General features: G+C 41.7%; 2 protein-coding genes across 5 annotated transcripts in view; one reads left to right on the top strand and one right to left on the bottom strand.

Annotated features, from left to right (window-relative positions):
• The window catches only part of CDC26 (cell division cycle 26), a 44,661-nt gene that overhangs the window by 11,173 nt on the left and 12,225 nt on the right, over positions 1 to 21,263 (top strand). The window lies entirely within an intron of this gene.
• PRPF4 (pre-mRNA splicing tri-snRNP complex factor PRPF4) lies at positions 43 to 21,251 on the bottom strand. 4 transcript variants are annotated; one of them, XM_065901515.1, is made up of 14 exons: positions 21,161 to 21,251; positions 20,118 to 20,298; positions 18,362 to 18,548; positions 11,789 to 11,876; positions 11,284 to 11,363; positions 11,017 to 11,110; positions 10,405 to 10,499; positions 9,016 to 9,074; positions 8,448 to 8,571; positions 5,991 to 6,080; positions 3,207 to 3,329; positions 2,989 to 3,096; positions 2,780 to 2,898; positions 43 to 1,905 (listed from the first exon to the last, which is right to left on the bottom strand). In XM_065901515.1, exons 1-14 carry the CDS (start codon positions 21,206 to 21,208, stop codon positions 1,712 to 1,714), a joined length of 1,590 nt encoding a protein of 529 aa, XP_065757587.1. In that variant the 5' UTR covers positions 21,209 to 21,251; the 3' UTR covers positions 43 to 1,711. The 4 variants fall into 4 exon arrangements, with proteins under 4 accessions (XP_065757587.1, XP_065757589.1, XP_065757588.1 ...); XM_065901517.1 differs by having other exon boundaries at positions 20,118 to 20,295; positions 21,038 to 21,170; XM_065901516.1 differs by lacking the exon at positions 21,161 to 21,251 and adding an exon at positions 21,038 to 21,143.

Below are 21,263 nucleotides of genomic sequence, written 5' to 3'. Positions count from 1 at the left end.
ATGATAGTAAAACTTCATTTTGAGAAAATCTTGAACACACTGTATTTAAAAATTGCACGCTAATATACTAAGGTTCATTATTACTTTCAACACACTACAAAGGTAGTTATGAAAAAAACAGTTTTCTCATGGCTTAACTATGGCGGAAATGGTAACCCAGTCCAGTATTCTTGCCAGAATCTCATGGACAGAAGAGCCTGGTGCGCTAGTCCAAGGGGTTCCAAGAGTCGGACACAACTTTGTGACTAAACCACCACAACTACGGAGGAAATAGAGCCTGTTAAACAGTGAAAAGAGTGAAGAGCCCAGCGGAAGGCAGAGCTGATAATCCAGAAGCTCCAGAGGTACACAGGATGTGCAACCACTTGGTTGTAACTGAAATCAGACTAAAAAGTCTGATTTAGCTACATGTCACTCATTCATAGTTTGTACAAGAGTAACTGTCAAGCCTCCTTGGGAAGCAAAGGACAAGTGTTTTGAATGTTCAAGAAGCCATCATATTAGCCCGTCTGAATTTTCTATACGCAGTCCTTGCCAATTCTATTTTTGTGTGAATCTGTGTGAATTCACTGTTCAGTGGTTGTATATCCGGGGTAGAAAGAGAAGGTAACTGCTGCATGGTCAGTGAATAAGAATTATAGGGTCCAGATACTATTCACTGGTAGTTGGGCCTATAATGCAACAGTCCTCTATTTTTAAAAAAAATGACTGACAGAATGCTTACTAAGGAGATGTAATTAGAATAAGCCATACTTGAGATCACTTGTTATATCCCAAACTTAAAAAAAAAAGGGATCTCTGTGGACCAATGGCTGGGACTCAGGAAATGCTTCACTATCAAAATAATTCTTTAAAGGACAGTTTTTTAAATAGAATTTTACTCTGTGGCAAGTGTGTAATAAAGAAAAAATTTATGTTTAGGAATACCCATTAGGGATTCCTTTTCCCAGAGTTATCTCCACATGAAGGGTACATAAAAATAACCAACAGAAAACTTGCACAATAGAGACATCATGTTTGCTTTCTAAAAATTTCATTGAATCTTGACACAATGGCCTAGCTTTGGGTAACACAAAGGATGCCAAACTTCAAAGCAAAATGGAAGACATCTTCTGAAGAGGCAGATGCTCAGTTCTGAACTTCCTGATGCAGTCAGCGTTCCAAGTGAACTCAATAGGATGAGGTAAAACCTCTGCCGCGTAACTCGGGACACAGCTGCGCTCTACGTCCTCACCGCCGCTCCGAGAGCTCTCGCTCTGGCAGGAGCTGTTCAGCCGGCGCCGTGAGCTGCGCCTCTCGGCCCGAGGGCCTCCTGCACACAGCGCAGCCATCCTGCTCTCTGGGTCCCATGGAGTCCTGAAACATGTACCAGGTAGTGGAAAGCCAGGTTTCAAGAGTCAAAGTCCTGAGTGCTCTGAGGGAAGCAGGAGGGCATTCAAACAAAAGATTAATAAAAAACAACCTCTACAAAGTTCATGGAGGGGCCTGAAGATGAAAACTAAAGTTTTTCGACCATGGAAGGGGTTGACCAACACCCAGGGATTGGGCTGCTTGCCTGAAGTGGGAGCTGAGACAGAAATTCAATTCTTTTGAGGATTTATATACATGGTAATTGGCAAAACACATGATAGAACAAAACACATCAGTTCCTTTCTTTTGAAAATGGCTCCAAAGGGAGAGTGAGGCTTGAGTCCTTCTTCCATGGTCCTGCCTATTCAGCCATCCAGAGCTTGAAGGTCCTGTCATAGGAGCAAGTGGCTATGAGCTGCCCATCGGAAGAAATGTCTAGGCCCATCACTTTGCCTTCGTGGCCGGCCAGAGTCTTCAGAGGGGACCAGCCTGGGTGAGTCCAGATCTTGGCTGTGTTATCATAGGCACCAGTGAGCAAGAAATTCCCATGGATAGCTACAAAAGAGAAGAAGAACTACTTCAGGAACTGAAATATTCAAAACAGTGTAAGAAAATAAAAGAACCCAAATCTGCAGGGTGTGTGCTCAGTTGTGGCTGACTCTTTGTGACCCCATGGACTGTGGCCTGTCAGGCTCCTCTGTCCGTGGAATTTTCCAGGCAAGAATATTTAGAGTGGGTTACTTCCCTGGTGGTCCAGTGGTTAAGACTCCATGCCTCCATTGCAGGGGGCATGGGTTTGACCCCTGGTTGAAAAACTAAGATCCCACATGCCACATGAGGGGGAAAAAAAAAAACCTAAAGCAATCAATAAGACTGGATGGAGTGGGTTGCCATTTCCTCCTCCAGGGGATCTTCCCAACCCAGGGATCAAACCAACGTCGCTAGCATCTCGTGCACTGGCAGGTGGATTCTTACGGCTGTGCCACCTGGGAAGTCCTCAAATCCACTAGAACATACTATTTTCAAAAAGATGGCATTTTGGCATTCACAAAATGCCAACACTCCAATCTGCATTTCTACTAGTCCTCTAAAAAAAGGCAACAACTACAGACTTAGGGAAACAAATAACATTATTAAGGTCTTTTGGCTCTTTCCCTGAGACTACCTATTCAGAATAATATTAAGTGCTTGGACCTTCCATGGAAAGCAAAACATGCACAGAAGTCTTCTTTACTTCCTAGCAACAAGAAGTATGCAGTCAGCTCTGTCTGAAAGGGTGGTTGAGGGAAGGAAATTATCATTTGTTCCTTCAACAGAGTCCAAATTCTCTCATGTTCCCCTTCCAAGTTAAGCTAACACCTGGCCTGCATTTCACGCAAATGCAATCTGTTTGTATTGTAGTTAGGCTTACAACAGAAGGAAAACTCACGCTCAAACTTGACACCCGTCACTAAGTTCTGATGGGCAGGGATGGTATAGACACAACGTCGCTGTCGAAGGTCCCACACTTTGCAGGTGTTGTCACCACTGCCAGTTGCAATGTGGTAGCTGTGGATCAGATATAGTGATGAAGTCCGAAACACAGAGTACCTGCTGAGCAATAACCCTGTCCACCCCTCATTCAGTGAGCTGCTTTACCCATTGGGGGAGAAATTTATTCCATATATCTCCTTCAGGTGGCCTTCCAGGAACATGATACAACGCCCAGTGCGCAGGTCCCAAACTCGACCAAATGCATCCAGTCCCCTGATAAAACAATTCATGAATGAGGACTCTGAACCCAGTTCTCTGTGGAAGCAGGCAGATGTCAGAGGTGAGACGACGGAGCTGCCCCGGCTATGTGGAAGAAGCCTTACCCAGTGCCAGCCAAAGAGCCATCTTGATGGAAGGCAATGTCATACACACCCATGCTGTGGCCCTCCTGATGCAGGATCTCCTCTTGAGCTTCCAAATCCCACAAGCGCCATGATCGGTCATAGCTTAAAAAGTCAAGCTAACAATTAACCAAAGTGTACGAAGTGCTATAAATTACAAGTGCACAAAGTGCTTCAATGTACCAAGTGCTGTCAATAGCTGTAGCTCAAGTTATATTTCTGAAACTACTCATACAACCATATTAACAAATTCTTTTCTGGCATAATGTCTCCACAACTAAGCATATCTGTTTTGGGTGCTAAATGGGAAACTATGGACTACCTATGCCTAAAAAACTACCTCAGTGGCTATTTTATTTTTTTTGGGAGATGATTTTTTTTTTTTTTTTTTGGCGACTCCGTGGACTGTAGCCAACCAGGCTCCTCTGTCCATGGGATTCTCCAGGCAAGAATACTAGAGTGGGTTGCCATTTCCTTCTCCATTCAGTGGCTATTTTAAAAACCAGAATTCCCTTAGAATGGTCCACAACAAAGACTCTGTTGCCTACTTTCTTCCCCAATTTCACTGTTATGTCCTTCCATTCACTGAGCATTTACTGGGTCCTAAATTGAATGCTGGGGATATAATCAATCACAAATAGATCAACAGAATATAACAGAATACAGAGTATACAAATAGGCCCACATATACATGGTCAAATGATTTTCAATGAGGCCACCAAAGCAATTTCAATAGTGAAAATCTCAATAAATGATGAGAGAACTGTAATACATATGGAAATAAATATAAAACAAAAAATCATCAATTAAAAAATGGGTGAAGCACCTGAACACTGAACAAAAGAAAATACACAAAGGGTCAATAAGCATATGACTCAATACCAACAGTCATCAGAGTAATAAAAAAACTGAAACCATGAGATTTCACTACATACTTGCAAGACTGGGCAAAATGACGCGATGGGCAACGCCAAATGTTGCAAGGATGTTAAAAAAAAACAACATAATACTAGAATGCTGGGAATGCAGAATGATATCAACACTACGGAAAACCACTTGCAAGTTTTAAAAGTTAAATATACATCTACCCTATAACCTTGCAATTGCATTCCAAGGTATTATTTATTCAAGAGAAAGGAAAGACAAATATGTCCATAAAAGTACTAGACGAGAGTATGTATAGCAGCTTTATTCTTATCAGCCAAGAGCTGGAAACAGCCCAAGTGTCCACCAGTGGGAGAACGGATAATCTGGCAGTTATGCAACTAAATACTTCTCAGCAATAAAAAGGAATTACTGATACATGCAACAAGAATGAATCTTAAAAACGTTGTGCTGAGTAAAAGAACCCAGACACAAATGACTTTATAAGGTATGAATAGACAGACTTAATTTATGGTGGCAGAAATCATGGCAGGGGTTGTTTTGGAAAGGGGGGTTGGCTGGGAAAGGCATGGGGGAACTTTCTGGGGTGATGCAAGTATTCTATCGACAAGTGCATGGCTGTGAGCATAAATGATGCCATCTTGGGCCCATACAGTTCTTCCTGTCCTCCTGCTGACCCCAGCCAGAACTGTACTGTGTGGTAAATCACTTTTCTATTATCAAGGGTTTTTATTAATAGTTAATAGATATTGTTTAACAACCACTAGGACCAGGAGACCTCCATGCTCTGTTAGTCGTCAAACAATGAAGACCTTTGCTGGTGTATTCCCAGCACCTACTGGTTACCCATTCATAAATCTTGACTTAGGAATGTACTTCCTACTTCCAAGCACCGACCCCCACACTCTAGGTTAACTATATAAATGCCACAACGGCTTCATGAAGGTGCAGTGTAGCTGTGAATGCTTCAGGACTGCTGACTGCCAGATCCCACCCTGTAAGTGACCCTATAATAAACTGGTCCACTGGATATATGGATGGAGTTGTCCACCTTTATTACTCATCTCAAGATACTTCTCAGGGACATCCCTCATGGTATGGTGGATAAGAATCCACCTGCCAATGCAGGTGGGTTCAATCCCTGGTCCGGGATGATTCCACATGACGTGGGCCACCCATGCGCCACAACTCCTGAAGCCTGCGTGCCTAGAGGCTGAGCTTAGTCAGCAACAAGAGAAGCCACTGCAATGAGAAGCATGTGCACTGCAACAAAAGCATCTCCCGTTTATCACAACTAGAGAAAGCCCATAAGCAGCAACGAAGACTCAGTGCAACCAAAATTAAAAAAAAAAAAAAGAAAAGATGACTTCTCAGTTTGGTGGGCACTTGGACCTCCAACAACAGGGATGTGGGTCATGTGAATGTATGCATTTGTCAAGACTGACTAAATTATACACTTAAATCCATTTCACGGCATGTAAACTGTATCTCAAAAACTTCCTTAATAGATTCTGGCCTCACTGAATTTACAGAATCAATGAAAGAGACTGATCTGTAAGCAGTGAAGTTATAATACAACGTATAACCCACCTCGCCGCCCCCCTCCACCAAAAAATGCACTTCTGGTATTGGCCAAGAAAGAGAACAGGGAAAAACTCTAGCTTTCTGGCAATTAGTGATCGAAATTTCAGATTAACTGCAATTTAAAGCCAAATACACTTAGCCTTAACTGTACCATATAGTCTTTTTTGATTCTGGTTCATTGCATTCCAAGAAAATATTCCTTGAAGATCTCTACTCTAAAAATTTCCTTGGCAGTTTTCCATAAAGGGTTAACAAGGTGCCCCAGGCCTGTACGGACGAATGAAGAGGATGGCTTACCAGGTGGTACCTAAGAAGCGTCCTGATGGATGCCACATTACACGGGCCACACGCACTGTGTGGCCTTCGATATCTGCCACCGGTTCATCACTGAAAAGGAACCAAATATTGTGAGTAAACTATTTTACAGTCGTGCAAATATTCACTGAATTCTTTTCCTAACTGTTGAGCACACAGACACTCATTCTGCACGGGCTGAAGGCCAAACTGTGCCTGTCATCTGTTAAAATGTCAGGGCCAACAGTAACCTAACCACTCCCCAAGGTTATAAAAGCTTCGGGGCTGTCACATGTGTCCACAGGGAAACTGCCCGCTCTTTGCTGTTCAGTGGCTCAGCTGTGTGCTATTCTTTGCGACCCCGTGGACCGCAGCGTGCCAGGCCTCCCTGCCCTTCACCATCTCCCGGAGCTGGCTCAGACTCATGTCCACTGAGTCAGTGATGCCATCCAGCCATCTCATCCTCTGTCGTCCCCTTCTCATCCTGCTTTCAATCTTTCGCAGCATCAGGATATTTTCCAATAAGTCAGTTCTTATCATCAGGTGGCCAAAGTATTGGAGCTTCAGCTTCAGCATCAGCCCTTCCACTGGATATTCAGGGTTGATATCCTTTAGGATTGACTGATTTGATCTCCTTGCAGTTCAAGGGACTCTCAAGGGTCTTCTCCAACATCACAGTTCAAAGGCATCAATTCTTTGGTGCTCAGCATTCTTTATGGTCCAAATTTCACATCCATAAATGACTATAGGAAAAACCATAGCTTTGATTATATGGACCTCTGTTAGCAAAGTAATGCCTCTGCTTTTTAATATGCTATTTAGGTTTGTTATTGCTTTTCTTCCAAGAGGCAAGTGTCTTTTAATTTCAAGGTTGCAGTCGACATCTACGGTGATTTTGGAGGCCAAGAAAATAAAGTCTGTCACTGTTTTCATTGTTTCCCCATCTATTTGCCATGAAGTGATAGGACTGGATGCCATGATCTTAGTTTTTTGAATGTGAATTTTAAGCCACTTCTTTCACTCCCTTCTTTCACTTTTCATCAAGAGGCTCTTTAGTTCCTCTTTGCTTTCTCTCATAGGGGTGGTGTCATTGGCATAATTGAGGTTATTGATATTTCTTCCTGCAATCTTGATTCTGGCTTGTGCTTCATCCAGTCCAGCATTTCTCATGATGTACTCTGCATGTAAGCCAAATAATCAGGGTGACAATATACAGCCTTGAGGTACTCCTTTGAAAATTTTGACCAGTCTGTTGCTCCATGTCCGGTTCTAACTGTTGCTTCTTGACCTGCATACAGGTTTCACAGGAGGCAGGTCAAGTGGTCTGGTATTCCCATCTCTTTCAGAATTTTCCACAATTTGTTATGATTCATACGGTCAAAGGTTTCAGTGTAGTCAATGAGACAGAAGCAGATGCCACAGCACTTCAATAAACACTGTCCTTCTATTTCAGTTCACTATGTCAACAAACTCTTAATTCTATACCACTTAAGATTAAGAGAAAAATAAAAGATACTTCAACCTAACAAGCAAAATAATTTCTCTGAACCAAAGGACTGCTGAGATTCTAGAAAGAAACATACTTTGATAGAGATGCAGGGCGATATCAAACAGTTCTGGTCCAAGTGGATTAGAGATAATTTCATTTCAAACTTCAGCTTGTTCAAGGATCCACATGAAAGAAGAACTCCTAAACAGAGGCTTAATTTCTTTTCAGTGGCCATTAAATTCTACTACCAGCAACAGCGGAAAGAAGATCTGAAACACCAGTGAAAGGAAATAAACACAAACCCTAAAGAGGGCAATTAAAAAGGGAACACTGTTAATGTGCATACACAGAACTAATCAAAGCCCTAGGGGAACAAATATTGCTAGGTATCACCAAAGCCAATTAAAACTTGCTGTGCTCACAGGTAAGATCCTGTCTAGCAGAGTGGAGACACTAATTAGCTCCTCACAAAATCCTACAACAAAATCTTCATGTACTTTCCCAAAGAAGGAAAACTAAGCAACTGAATTCAGAAGTCTTTTAGGCAACAAGATACTTCTAACTATTTCTGGGAAAACAATAAATAATCACAAACACACTGAAACAGACAAACAAACCTGTTGTAACTGGAAAATATGGTTTAGGTAAAGGACGACGATGCTGGGAGGAGACATCACTTCCCTGGCAATACTGCCAGCCATAACCTTCTTTCCCTCCCCTGTGGGTGTTTGCGAAGAACCAGTGTGCTGTCTGGAGTACTATTTTCAGTCAATCTACCAAACAGCGCATTTCTCCAAAGTCAATCTATTGCATGGCAGGTATAATGGATCATTCCAGAATAACTGGAGCCAGGAAACAGTGGTCACTATACTAGAGGCAAAACCCGAGGTACAGAGTTCTAGGTCCCTTGGGCCAACCCATCAACTATTTACTGTGGTGATCGCCATGCCGACAGAGCAGTAAATATTCACCTGTCAAGGCTCCACAGCTTCACAGAACCGTCAGCAGCACAAGAGGCCAGATTGACATCTTTTTGGTCCAAGGAGACCGTGGATTTGGGGTGGAATACGATCGCTCCCACGTTTGTGTTATGGCCTGAAGGAGTGTAGAAGATGGAAATTAAAGGGCTGCTGTTCCGTTATAACTTAGGTATAAATATACACAATGAGGAATATTATATATACACAGTTCAGAAAAAGTGAACCTATAAAGTATTATTCAACTACTAAAAAATTGAACTTTTAAAATTTAAACTAACATATAAATTACATTAAAAAAAAAGCTAAACACACCAAAAAAATGTTTCTTGCTTTAGAGATTGTAAATGCCAGAGTGGGGCTGGACATGAGAGAGAAATATGCATATAACGTCATTATCATTCAGCCTTGCAGTCAAAGAAAACCAAACCAAGTCAGATCATATCAAGAATTAATCGTGTGTGTACTGGGTTTGAGTGTCTGGTAGAGCTTGAAGAGTTATACTGCTTGACAGAGTTTGAATTAGGAAAAAGACCAAGATTTAGGTAAGAGTATGACCCACCTCGAAGAGTGTGAAGGAGGTTGCAATCAGGAACAGACCAGAGCTTGCAAAGCCCACTCCTATCAAATACAAAGGAAAGCATCTCAGCCAGGGTTGGTCTGGGAAGGAAAAGGTATCTTGGTAACATTACTAAAGGACAACTTCTTCTTACCCCCCAAAACCGTTACAGTGGCAGACAAAAAAAGAAAAGGCTTATCATTTGAAGGGTTATGTAGGAAAGCTACAGCCAGGTCTGATGCAAACAAAGGCCTCTACTGGACTATAAACATTACAGCACAAGCTGCTCTTCTTAACTTTTGGACCAATTTCTAGGGAAAGTAGGACAAATTAAACTATCTAACTGTAATATTAATAATGATATTATCTCTTTAAATATGAATAGCATATTACTACTTACAAAGTAATTAAAAAAAATTGCTTTATTTTGAAAAATTCCAACAAATTACTTTTTTATCATCTCAAATGATCCTCCTAACAGACTTGTGAGGTCCCTAAGACAGGAACGATCATTTCCGCTTTACTTGTGTATTCACTTTTATTTTCTGTGATCAACTTTTTAAATGGAGTATAGATGATTTACAAGGTCGTGTCAGCTTCTGCTGCACAGCGAAGTGAGCCATCGCTACTTTATAATAAAGAAAGCTGAGGCCTGAAGAGGTGGACGGATCTATGTAGGGCCTTGGTTTTCTCCTGAATGGCAGTCTCGATTTCTGCCTAGTCAAGTAGCTTCTGTGTGTACAGTGTAAGGAAGATTGCCCCTCGCTAGATGACAATGCCCCACACGGACAACTAAGTAACTGAACAGAACAAAACAACAAAGTTTTCACATCTTAAAGGTTTTTTGCATATGCAATGCAAAAAGAAACCAGAATATACACAAAAACAGTAATTCGCTTTACTTTACAGATAAAGAAACTGAAGCTTACAGAGATGAAGTATCTTGCTTAGGTCATATAACTAAAAAAGAAAAGCTATATCAAAGTTTGTATAGTTAGTCCATAAACTCCCTGTATTAATATATCTGCTCCAAAATGATGCTAATGCCAAGAATATGACTGACACATGCTAATTGAAAGCTCTATTATAAACCACAATGGGTACATATTGGCATCTCTAGTTTGATGTGATCATGAGCAGCAGAGGAAAATGGGATACCAATGGCCTTCTATTTATTTTTCACCTTTTTTCTGAAAGTCGCTCAGTCGTGTCCAGCTCTGCGACCCCATGGACTATATAGTCCTTGGAACTCTCGCAATGCAGGCAGATTTTTTACCAGCCAAGCCACCAGGGAAGCCAAGCAATGGCCTTCTAAAACAAAAGTTGACTTTCCCCCCAGAACCCCATTTAGGGAAAACAAAACAAAAGAAAACACTGTAAGATGGGACTTACCAACAAGCCGTGGCCAGCATTTTGGAATCGGGGCTAAAGTGACAGTAGGAGATAGGCCGATCATCCCCAATCTGACTGCAGAAATTATTCAAAGACTTAAAAAAAAGACAAACAAGGAATCATTAAATGCTAACCCAAGATTTTCTTGGCTTTTCCACCATAAAAAGAAAAAAAAAAAAAAAAAACCTTTTCAGTTTTAACCCACCCTAAGATTCCCCACCCCCCCTTTTTTGTCAAGAGACATTTCTGCAAATGAATGAATGAATGAGTGAACAGTCAAGACTTATCTGGAACTCCCCCATGCTGTCCTCTGCAGTCTTTGTTGCTAACTTCTCTGTCAGCTAAAGATAAACCAGAAAGCCATGGCAAGATCTAAAGTACAGTCTAACATATTAAAAGGGATTAAAGCACAGGAACCATAGGCCTCTGCTTGGTACAAAGGACAGTAGGTCCCCTGCCACCTTAACCCATGGATCCGCCCAAGCAGCAACAGTGCAAGCAAAGATGATGATGTACAGCTGCCTTTATCTGCCAGAGGCGGGCCAAGGTAGAACATTTAATAAATACTGCAGAAATCTTTAAGACATTGGGCAATCTCTGAGAGCGTCTTACTCGGAGAGATTTGTGCAGCTCTTGCATCTGGGAGGTTCTAGTTGTCTCAGGAATCTCTTTATGGAGACGGGCCTCTTCCAAGCGTTTCATTGCCCTGTAACACAGAAAACAACATTACCCTGGGCAAACAGGCTGGAAAAAAGGGTCCACAGAAGTCTCTGTACCACTCAATTTCAACCAACAACCACAGTCATAATAAAGCAGATCCTCAGTCCCTGAGAGGAAATAAGAAGTATGCTTCTTCCTCCTTCTCAACTTTCTCCTTACCTGGGCAGTGAGTAATTAGCAATCCACAATCTAGCAACCTTCAGGCTGTTTGGTCCTTCATGGTACCAGGTCTGCTGATACTGAAAGTTAAATAAGAGCAGAAATGTCAAGCCTGAAGCATCCCTGCCTCTTTCATAGCTATCAATTCCCTACTGTAACTGCCCAGAAGAAAGATGAATTAGTTCAGTATAATATGATGAAATCCAGGATATGCGCTTTCTGCTGTGTTTCTTTCTATGAGTTCTTATTAGATGGTTTCTGGTTCCTTTTTAAAAGGAAAACCAGGAATGCTGTGCTTCTTTCCTGAAACTGGAAACTCGCTTACCTCCGTTTGTATCTACAAAGGAACCACAAACAACTGCCAACAACTATTCCTCAACAGCCAGTCTCCAACCCCTGCTCGGCCCCTCATCCGAGGCAAAGCAAAGCTCTGAGAACAGAAAACAAGAGAACTGCCCCCTTGTTTCCTGCATGCTTACACTATGAAGCCAAGAACGTATTTTACCTCTTCTTTGGACTTCTTTGATTTCTCATCATCTTTTTTGGTCTTTTTTAAGGCATCAGTACCGACCACCGAGAGGATATTTCTTAACCTATAACAAAGAAGATCAGAATTTAAATAGGGTTGAGATAAGGTAAAGTAAGACCTTCACTTTACTTCACTCAGTGCCACAGGGTGTTGGATACTCTTGACGCGTTAAGTATAAAAAATGACTAAGAAACAGCCCTTGACTTCACAGGGTGCTAAGGGGAATCATGAGTAAACAACCTAGACTTGGAGGGAATCAGGGAAGGCCTTATGGAGAAGATGCTCTCTAAACTAAGACCTCAATCAACTAAGTCACTAGGTCAAGAAGGTTCGGAAAGGACAGCTAAGGCAGAGGGTTCAACAAATGTGAAGGTCTGGAGGCAAGAAAAGCATGTTGAGCCTGGAATCAAAACAGTTCAGTATGGCTGGAGCATGGGGTACTGGGAAAGGCTGAGAGAGAGAAGTGGCTGCGAATCGAAGGAGGGACCAGGTCACAATGCACTCCTAATGCCATGGTGAGGAGGGTTCACACTGGAGAAAGACTCCTGGAAAAGTATGGAGGATAGATTAAAGAGGGAAGAACAAAGGAGGGCACTCAGTATACTGTGGTATCCTCCCACTTGAGTCATAATGGACTGAATAAGACAGTGGCGGGGAAGACTCAAGACACTCACCTAAGGGACACAAACAGTAAAAGTATATCCTTTGCAAGGCTATTAACAAAGTAACATACCACGATAGAGCATAATGTTAGGGCTTACTTTACCAGGGATCAGAGGTTAGGCAGGGTTTCTTTAAGGAGGTGATATTTATGCTGAAACCAAAAGAATTAAAAAGCTCTGAAAGGAAAGAGCTCCAGCATTCTTGCCTAGAAAATCCGTGGACAGAGGAGCCTGACAGCCTACAGTCCACAGGGTCCCAAGAGTCAGACACAACTTAGTAACTAAATCATAACACAAAAGGCAAGAGAGGGGAACAAAAAAAGGAAAATTAAGTCGAAAGACAGGAAAAAAAAAAAGCTTGGGTATCCTAAGAGCACCATTATGGCTACTGAGTCTAGTAAACTGGGGAAGAGTGGTACAAGGTAAGGATGAAGAGCATGTCGGGAGTTTTTTACTCTAAGTTTAGTAAGAGACACTGCAGGATTTTAAGCAAACAATTAATACAGCACATCTGGGGTTACTACAATAGTCTAAATTTGAAACTAGTGGAGGGAGAGAAAAGAGGACATCCTGGAGGTACATTTCAGAAGTAGAATAAACAAGATTTTGTTGATGGGTAACACAGAAGGTGACACAGGTTTTTAACTGAAAACTGTGTGAACGGCTGTGTTATTTGCAAGGAGGAAAGGAAAAGGATGGAAAATAGATGAGTTTAATGTCAGTTCACCTCAGTTCAGTTGCTCAGTCTTGACCCCATGGACTGCAGTATGCCAGGCTTCCCTGTCCATCACCAACTCCCAGAGTTTACTCAAACTCATGTCCATTGAGTCAGTGATGCCATCCAATCATCTCATCCTCTGTTGTCTCCTCCTCCTCCTGCCCTCAAGCTTTCCCAGCATCAGGGTCTTTTCCAATGGGTCAGTTCTTCACATCAGGTGGCCAAAGGATTGGAGTTTCAGCTTCAGCATCAGTCCTTCCAATGAATATTCAGGAATGATTTCCTTTAGGATAGACTGGTTGGATCTCCTTGCAGTCCAAGGCTCTCAAAAGTCTCCTCCAACCCCACAGTTCAAAAGCATCAATTCTTCAGTGCTCAGCTTTCTTTAGAGACCAACTCTCACATCCATACATGACTACTGGAAAAACCACAGCCTTGACTAGATGGACCTTTGTTGGCAAAGTAATGTCCCTGCTTTTTAATATGCTGTCTAGATTGGTCGTAACTTTTCTTCCAAGGAGTAAGCATCTTTTAATTTCATTCAACATAGGTCCATGAATAAGGTAAATTGGAAGGGGTCAAGCAGGAGATGGCAAGAATAAACATTGACATCTTAGGAATCAGTGAACTAAAATGGATGGGAATGAGCTAATTTAATTCAGATGACCATTAAATCTACTACTGAGGGCAAGAATCCCTTAGAAGAAATGGAGTAGCCATCATAGCCAATAAGAGAGTCTAAAATGTAGTACTTGGGTGCAATCTGAAAAATGACAGAATGATCTTGGTTCGTCTCCAAGGCAAACCATTCAATATTACAGTAATCCAAGTTCAAGCCCCAATCATTGATGCCGAAGAAGTTGAAGCTAACCAGTTCTATGAAGATCTATAAGACCTTCTAGAACCAACACCAAAAAAAGATGTCCTGTTAATCACAGGGGATTGGAATGCAAAAGCAGCAAGTCAAGAGATACTTGGAGTAACAGGCAAGTTTGGCCTTGGAGTACAAAATGAAGCAGGACAAAGGCTAACAGAATTCTGCCAAGAGAATACACTGGTCATAGTAAACACCTTTTCCCAACAACACAAGGGACAACTTTACATGTGGACATCACCAAGTGCCAGACTGATTTTATTCTTTGCAGTCGAAAATGGAGCAGCTCTATCCACTCAGCAAAAACAAGACCTGGAGCTGCCTGTGGCTCAGATCATCAGCTTCTTATAGCAAAATTCAGGCTTAAACTAAAGAAAGCAGGGAAAACCACTAGGCCGTCCAGATACAGCAGAGGTAACAAATAGATTCAAGGAATTAGATCTGGTAAACAGAGTCGAAGCACTATGGACAGAGGTTCATAATACTGTACATGGGCACTGACTAAAACCATCCCAAAGGAAAAGAAATCCAAGAAGGCAAACTGGTTGTCTGACAAAGCCTTACAAATAGCCGAGGAAAGAAGAGAAGTGAAAAGCAAGGGGAAAAGGGAAAGGTATATACAACTGAATGCAGAGTTCCAGAGAATAGCAAGGAGAGAGAAGGCCGTCTTCAATGAACAATGTGAAGAAACAGAGGAAAACAGAAGGGGAAAGACTAGAGATCTCTTCAAGAAAACTGGAGATATCAAAGGAACATTTCATGCAAAGATGGGCACAATAATGGACAAAAACAGTAAAGACCTAATAGAAGCAGAAGAGATCACGAAGAGATGGCAAGAATACACAGAAGAATTGTACAAAAAAGATCTTAATGATCTGGATAGCCATGATGGTGTGGTCACTCACCAAGAGCCAAACATCATGGAGTGTGAAATCACGAGGGCCTTCGGAAGCACTGCTGCCAATAAAGCTAGCAGAGGTGATGGAATTCCAGCTGAGCTATTTGAAATCCTAAAAGATAATGCTATTAAAGTGCTGCATTCAGTATGTCGGCAAATTTGGGAAAACCCAGTAGTGGCCACAGGACTGAAAAAGGTCAATCTTCATCCTAATTCCTAAGAAAGGCAATACTAAAGAACGTCCAAACTACCAGACTATTGCACTCACTTCCTAAGCTAGTAAGGTTATGTTCAAAATCCTGTAAGCTAGGCTTCAGCAGTACCTGAATGGAAACTTCCAGATGTATAAGCTGGATTTAGAAAAGGCAGAGGAAACAAGAGACCAAATCACCAACATTCGCTGATCATAAAGCAAAGGAATTCCAGAAAATTCTGTTTCACTGACTATGCAAAAGCCTTTGACTGTGTGAATCACAACTGTGAAAAACTCTTAAAGAGATGTGAATACCAGACCATCTTACTTGTCACCTGAGAAACCTATATGCTGGTCAAGAAAACAACAGTTAGAACCTTATATGGAATAAATTACAGGTTCAAAATGAAGAAAGAAGTATGACAAGGCTGTATACTGTCATTCCGCTTATTTAACTTATATGTAGAGTATATCATGGAATTGCTAGGCTGGATGATTCACAAGCTGGAACCAAGACTGCTGGGAGAAATATCAACAACCTCAGATATGCAGATGATACCACTCTAATGGCAGAAAGCGAGGAGGAACTAAAGAGCTTATTGATGAGGGTGAAAGAGAGAGTGAAAAAGTCAGCTTGAAACTCAATATTAAAAAATCTAATTAGATGGCCTCTGGTCTTAACACTTCATGGCAAATAGAAGAGGAAGAGGTGGAAGCAGAGACAAATTTCCTCTTCTTGGGATGAGGAAAATTACTGCAGATGGTGCCTGCAGCCACGAAATTAAACATGATTGCTTCTTGGAAGGAAAGCAGTGATAAACCCAGACAGTATATTAAAAAGCAGAGATACCACTTAGCTGAAAAAGGTCCATACAGTCACAGCTATGGTGCTTCCAGTAGTCACATATGCATGTGGGAACTGGACCATAAAGAAGGCAGAGCACTGAAGAAGTGATGCTTTCAAACTGTGGTGCTGGAGAAGGCTCTTGAGAGTCCCTTGGACAGCAAGGAGATCAAACCAGTCAATCCCAAAGGAAATCAACCCTGAATATTCACTGGAAGGACTGATGCTGAAGCTGAAGCTCCATACTCTGGACACTTGATGAAAACAGCCAACTAACTGGAAGAGACCCTGATGCTGGGAAAGACTGAAGACAGCAGGAGAAGAGGGCAACAGAGGATGAGATGGTTGGATGACATCATCAATTCAATGGACGTGAACTTGGGCAAACTCCAGGAGATGGTGAGGTACAGGGAGGCCTGGCGTGCTACAGTCCCTGGGGTTGTAAAGAGCCGGACACGACTTGGTGACTGACCAACGACAACAACTTAGAGATGTCAAATTTGAGACTATAGAATAGCTAGGCTACAGAGACCTGGGAATCATCAGACTCCATGCCATGGGAGTCAATATAAACTCCATATAAACCATGCCATGGGAATGGACCTGATCCTTCATGGTTGGTGTAAAGTAAAGTTGCTCAGTCATGTCCGACTCTTTGTGACCCCATGGACTGTAGCCTACCAGGCTCCTCTGTCCATGGGATTTTCCAGGCAAGAGTACCGGAGTGGGTTGCCATTTCCTTCTCCAGGGGATCTTCCTGACCCAGGGATCGAACCCAGGTCTCCAGCATTGCAGAAACACACTTTACTGTTTGAGCCACCAGGTGTAGGACAAGGACAAACAATAGTGGTTTATAAAGGTTACGTGGGGGGAAAACGAGGCTTAGAAGAATTAGCTAAAGAAACAGGAGGAAAACCGGGAGGACTGGGTTTTATGGGAGCCAAGGAAAGGGAGTGTTTGAAGGATGGAATAGGTGGCAGTGTACTAGAGCTATTCTTAGTAAAGATGAGCTGATAACCTTAATGAACAGCCATTTCAGTGTGGTACTGGTCAATCAGTTTGCACTGGGTTGAAGAGTGGTAAGGGCCTTAAGAGGGTAAATGTAATAAGTGAGAAATAGTTGAGTCCCAAGTCCTGAAGAGGCAGGCAGGTCACATCCTTGTAACTACACACGACCAGCCTGTCACTGAGAGATTTTGGAACTTCAGAATCACAAGAGTAGCATTATCTGAGGACAGTACCTCTTTTCAATAACATCCAAAAAACACCATCATGTTTTATGATAATGACAAAAAACACGTTTGCTGTTTAAATTTTCAGAGTTCAGTGACAAATTTTACCCAACTCAAAACTGCACGCTAAGGAGAGGAAGGGGAGGGAACATGTTAACATCTTCACAGTTTATAAAGAAAAATTAGTAGTGGAGAATAAATTAGCCTAAGACTTAGATTATGGACTAAACCATATTCATACAACTTAATAAGATATTCTGTCACCATTATGTGAGACATTCTATTAAAGTTTTAGCTACAAATACCAACTAAATAATGGCAGAAAGTGAAGAGGAACTAAAGAGCCTCTTGATGAAAGCAAAAGAGAGTGAAAAAAGCTGGCTTAAACTCAACATTCAAAAAATGAACATCATGGCATTTGGTTGAATTACTTCATGGCAAATAGATAGGGAAAAAGTGTAAAATGTCACATTTCATTTTTGTGGACTTCAAAATCAATGTGGATGGTGACTGCAGCCATGAAATTAAAAGATACTTGCTCCTTGGAAGAAAAGCTATGACAAACCTAGACAGTGTATTAAAAAGCAGAGACAACACTTTGCCGAAAAAGGTCTGTATAGTCAAGGTTATGGTTTTTCCAGTAGTCATGTATGGATGTGGGCCGTAAAGAAGGCAGATTACCGAAGAATTGATGCTTTTGAACTGAGGAGTTGGAGAAGACTCTTTTTTTTTTTTTTTTTTTGAGAAGACTCTTGAGAGTCCCTTGAACTGCAAGGAGATCCAACCAGTCAATCCTGAAGGAAATCAACCCTGAAAATTCATTGGAAGGACTGATGCTGAAGCTAAAGCTCCAATACTTTGGCCACCTGATGTGAAGAGCCAACTCATTGGAAAAGACCCTGATGCCGGGAAAGACTGAGGGCAGAAGAAGAGGACGACAGGATGAGACAGTTGGATCGCATCACTGTCTCAATGGACATGAGTTTGAGCAAGCTCCGGGAGACAGTGAAGGACAGGGAAGTTCATGGGGTCATAGAGTCGGACCTGACTTAGTGACTAAACAACAACAACTAAAATTTGGAACTATAACCGTGTGATTAAAAAAGAGTGAGTACTTAGGAAGGGTACCTTTCTCTTCTTTCCGCAGGACCTTCTCCAAAAAGTGTGATGGGTTCCCCCAAAGCTCTAAGGCAAGCTTTGACCTCTGAGTCATCTGTGGAAACGTTGATTTGCCGAGCTCGCTTCCTTCTCTCAAACTCTGCTAACACTTCTGCTTGTCTCTCACTGATGTGCTCTTCAATTTCAAACACTTCTCCTATAAACAGAGCAGGCAATATCAGCATAATTACCAATCTTCAATTAGGGAGAGATAAATAAGTTCTCAGAACTGGAGTCTGCTTGCCTCTAGGGACACTTAACTAATCTACTAGAAACTTTACAGTTTCTCAGTTCATTAAAGTATGCCAAACACAGAAAACTAAATGAGGTTTTAAAGGCCAGAAACTGGTTCAAGTCATCTTGTTTCATCTGGCAACTTACACTTACATAAACACACAGCTTTCATGAGACAATGAGAATATAGAACACTTTTAACAAGTTAACTAGGCTTTCTATCCATGGAAAAATAGAAACATTATTTTAACAGTTGTCAGGGTTACTTTCTGAAACAGTCTCAGTATAGGAACACTAACAAACATAACAATAAACTGGAAATAATTACCATGAAAATGATAAGCCTTAATTATAAGGCTTTTTGGCTAATCTGGTAGCTAGTTTTAAAACTCACATAAAAAACAAGCATTTGGATGCAAAGTGAGAAGTACAGTAGTGATGCAGTCATGTTTAAAATAACATAAAAGGTTTAAAACTCATGAAAAGTGCATGTGTACAGAAAAGGTGTGGGAGGGTCGATGAGAAACTTGACCGAGGTCCTATCTGCGGAGAAGTCTTTTTATACCCTTCCATACTGTCTGAATTTCTTATGACAAACATGAATGATTTTATTTTAAAAATATAGTAGACTACTAGTAACTGGCATGAAAAAATACCCTCAACAGCGTGTGCATACTTATTCGAGTACTTGTTTCCAACTCTTTGCGACCTGGTAGACTGTAGCCCACCAAACCCCTCTGTTCATGGGATTTTACATGTGTGAAAATACTCGACTAGGTTGCCATTTCCTCTTCCAGGGGATCTTCCCCACCCAGTGATTAAACCCACCTTTGTCTCCTGCGTCTCCTGCATTGCAGGTGAATTCTTTACCCACTGAGCCATCGGGAAAGCCCCTTTTAACAGTATTCAGAACGACACATGCAGGTTATAAAACAATTTGTTTATCGTGGTTTCAATTTATGGAAGAAAAATGTATTTTTACAGCTTTATTAAGTTCTTGAAATGATATAGCCCCAATTAAATACTACAGGTTTTTCTACTTCATATATTTCTGTATTGTTTAATTGCTTTCAAAATATAGATGGCTACCACTTTAAAATTTAAAAGTGATCATTTCATTTCGGGTGAAAAGCAGTTGGAAAACTAAAAAGAGGAGAATATTAGGAAACACAGTAGCTCCAAGTTAATGCCAGAACTCCACTAGATCTCCAGAAGACAAAGGGACTCACTCTGAATCCAAATACACACTGAATAAATTCCTAGTAAAATTACTAACAATTCATTGAAGAAAAACTGTATAAAAGGTTTTAAGAAAAAGGTTCTCTGGATGATAATACCAAGGCAGGTAGGCAGAGAATATGGCCTTTGATAGGCGCAAGCTTATTATTTGAAGTTTTTTGATATAAACTAGTGATATTTAAGTTGAGGCAGGTAATCATTACAGAAAATTTGAGCACCAATGGTAAAGATGAACTCACAGTTTGCATCTTACCAGAGGTTATGTTAATGTTTCCTGCTTCAATTCCTGCTTTGAGTCCTTCTTTTCCCAAAAGCCCAGATTCTCCTTTGGCCAGACGCTCCCTCTCCTTCTCTTCCAAACTTCCATAATAGATGTGTGGTTTCTTCACAACAGGAGCCACTAAGTCATCTGGTGCCTTAGTTTTGGTTGCCTGCTAAAACAAAGACCTACATTAATTAACCTAAAACTTAATCGTAGCAATCGAATAGGTTTCCCAGCAGAATGCAGCTTATTTAGAGCTTCAAACCTATTTCTTCCCCCACACAAAGGACAAACCAGACAACAGTTAAAATGTGTCTTCCTTGATCTGGGGGTGGAAGGAGAGAGTGGTTCCAGTCTCTTAATCACTTAAGTTTTGCAGACAGGAAGAGATGGATAAAACTAGTCAATTTCTTGTGCTGATTTTTCTGTCAAAGGTTTTCTCTCGAACATGTTTATTTCATACAGTTGCAGCAAGTGCAATCTCTTCTTGGCTTTTAAGAAATTTCCAGAATTATTGCTCATCACAGGGGATTTCAAGGATACCTGAAATAACCAACGCGATGATACGTGGAACAAGTTAGAAAGTTACTGTTGATACATTTCAAACGTTTCGGACATGAAGCAGTAGATATTAAGTTAGGAGGCCTCGTTACATCTGAAAGTGTCATAAATCTTGGCCAGGACTCTACTCCCTTTCAGAGCTCCGTTTCTGAACCAGACGGAAGAGATATTTACATTTCAGGGCTGTAGTGAGAGGTGAAAATGAGCTAAAACAGATGAAAGCACTCAAGAATTAGGAAAACGCCGCAGCCTTCCTCCTCGGCCCTCCACCGCCGTAGCCCGTTCCCTAACGGCCCTGCTTCGCAAAGACCCCCACCCCTCAGCGCTCCCTGCCAGAATGAGATCTGTACCGTGGAGGAGGGTCGTGAGGAAGCCATGCTGGGCTCCCGTGGCCGCGAAGCCCCAGCGAAAACCGTGCTCTACGTTTCAGACCGTCCACCGCGCGCCCAGCAAAGCGGAACTGCGTCACCGACCGGAAGTGGTCCGAGGGCCGACGCAGCATCCTGGGCGGCGTGGAGCATTATGGGAATCGTAGTAGAAGGGAGTCTGGGCGAGTTGAGAGAGATGTGATCCGTA

The sequence above is a fragment of the Muntiacus reevesi genome, chromosome 10 (genome assembly GCF_963930625.1).
Source record: "Muntiacus reevesi chromosome 10, mMunRee1.1, whole genome shotgun sequence".
Lineage (NCBI taxonomy): Eukaryota > Metazoa > Chordata > Mammalia > Artiodactyla > Cervidae > Muntiacus > Muntiacus reevesi.
Note: the sequence above shows the minus strand (reverse complement) of the source record. Positions and strands in the feature narration are given on the sequence as shown.

Coding starts and splice junctions, on each gene's coding strand:
- PRPF4 (XM_065901515.1), bottom strand. CDS start 21,208: ATGCTCCACGCCGCCCAGGATGCTGCGTCGGCCCTCGGACCACTTCCG. Junction 11,364..11,788: donor CAAAGAAGTCCAAAGAAGAG/GTAAAATACGTT, acceptor TTTAACTTTCAG/TATCAGCAGACCTGGTACCA. Junction 6,081..8,447: donor AAGCTGTGGAGCCTTGACAG/GTGAATATTTAC, acceptor GTTCCTTTTCAG/TGATGAACCGGTGGCAGATA.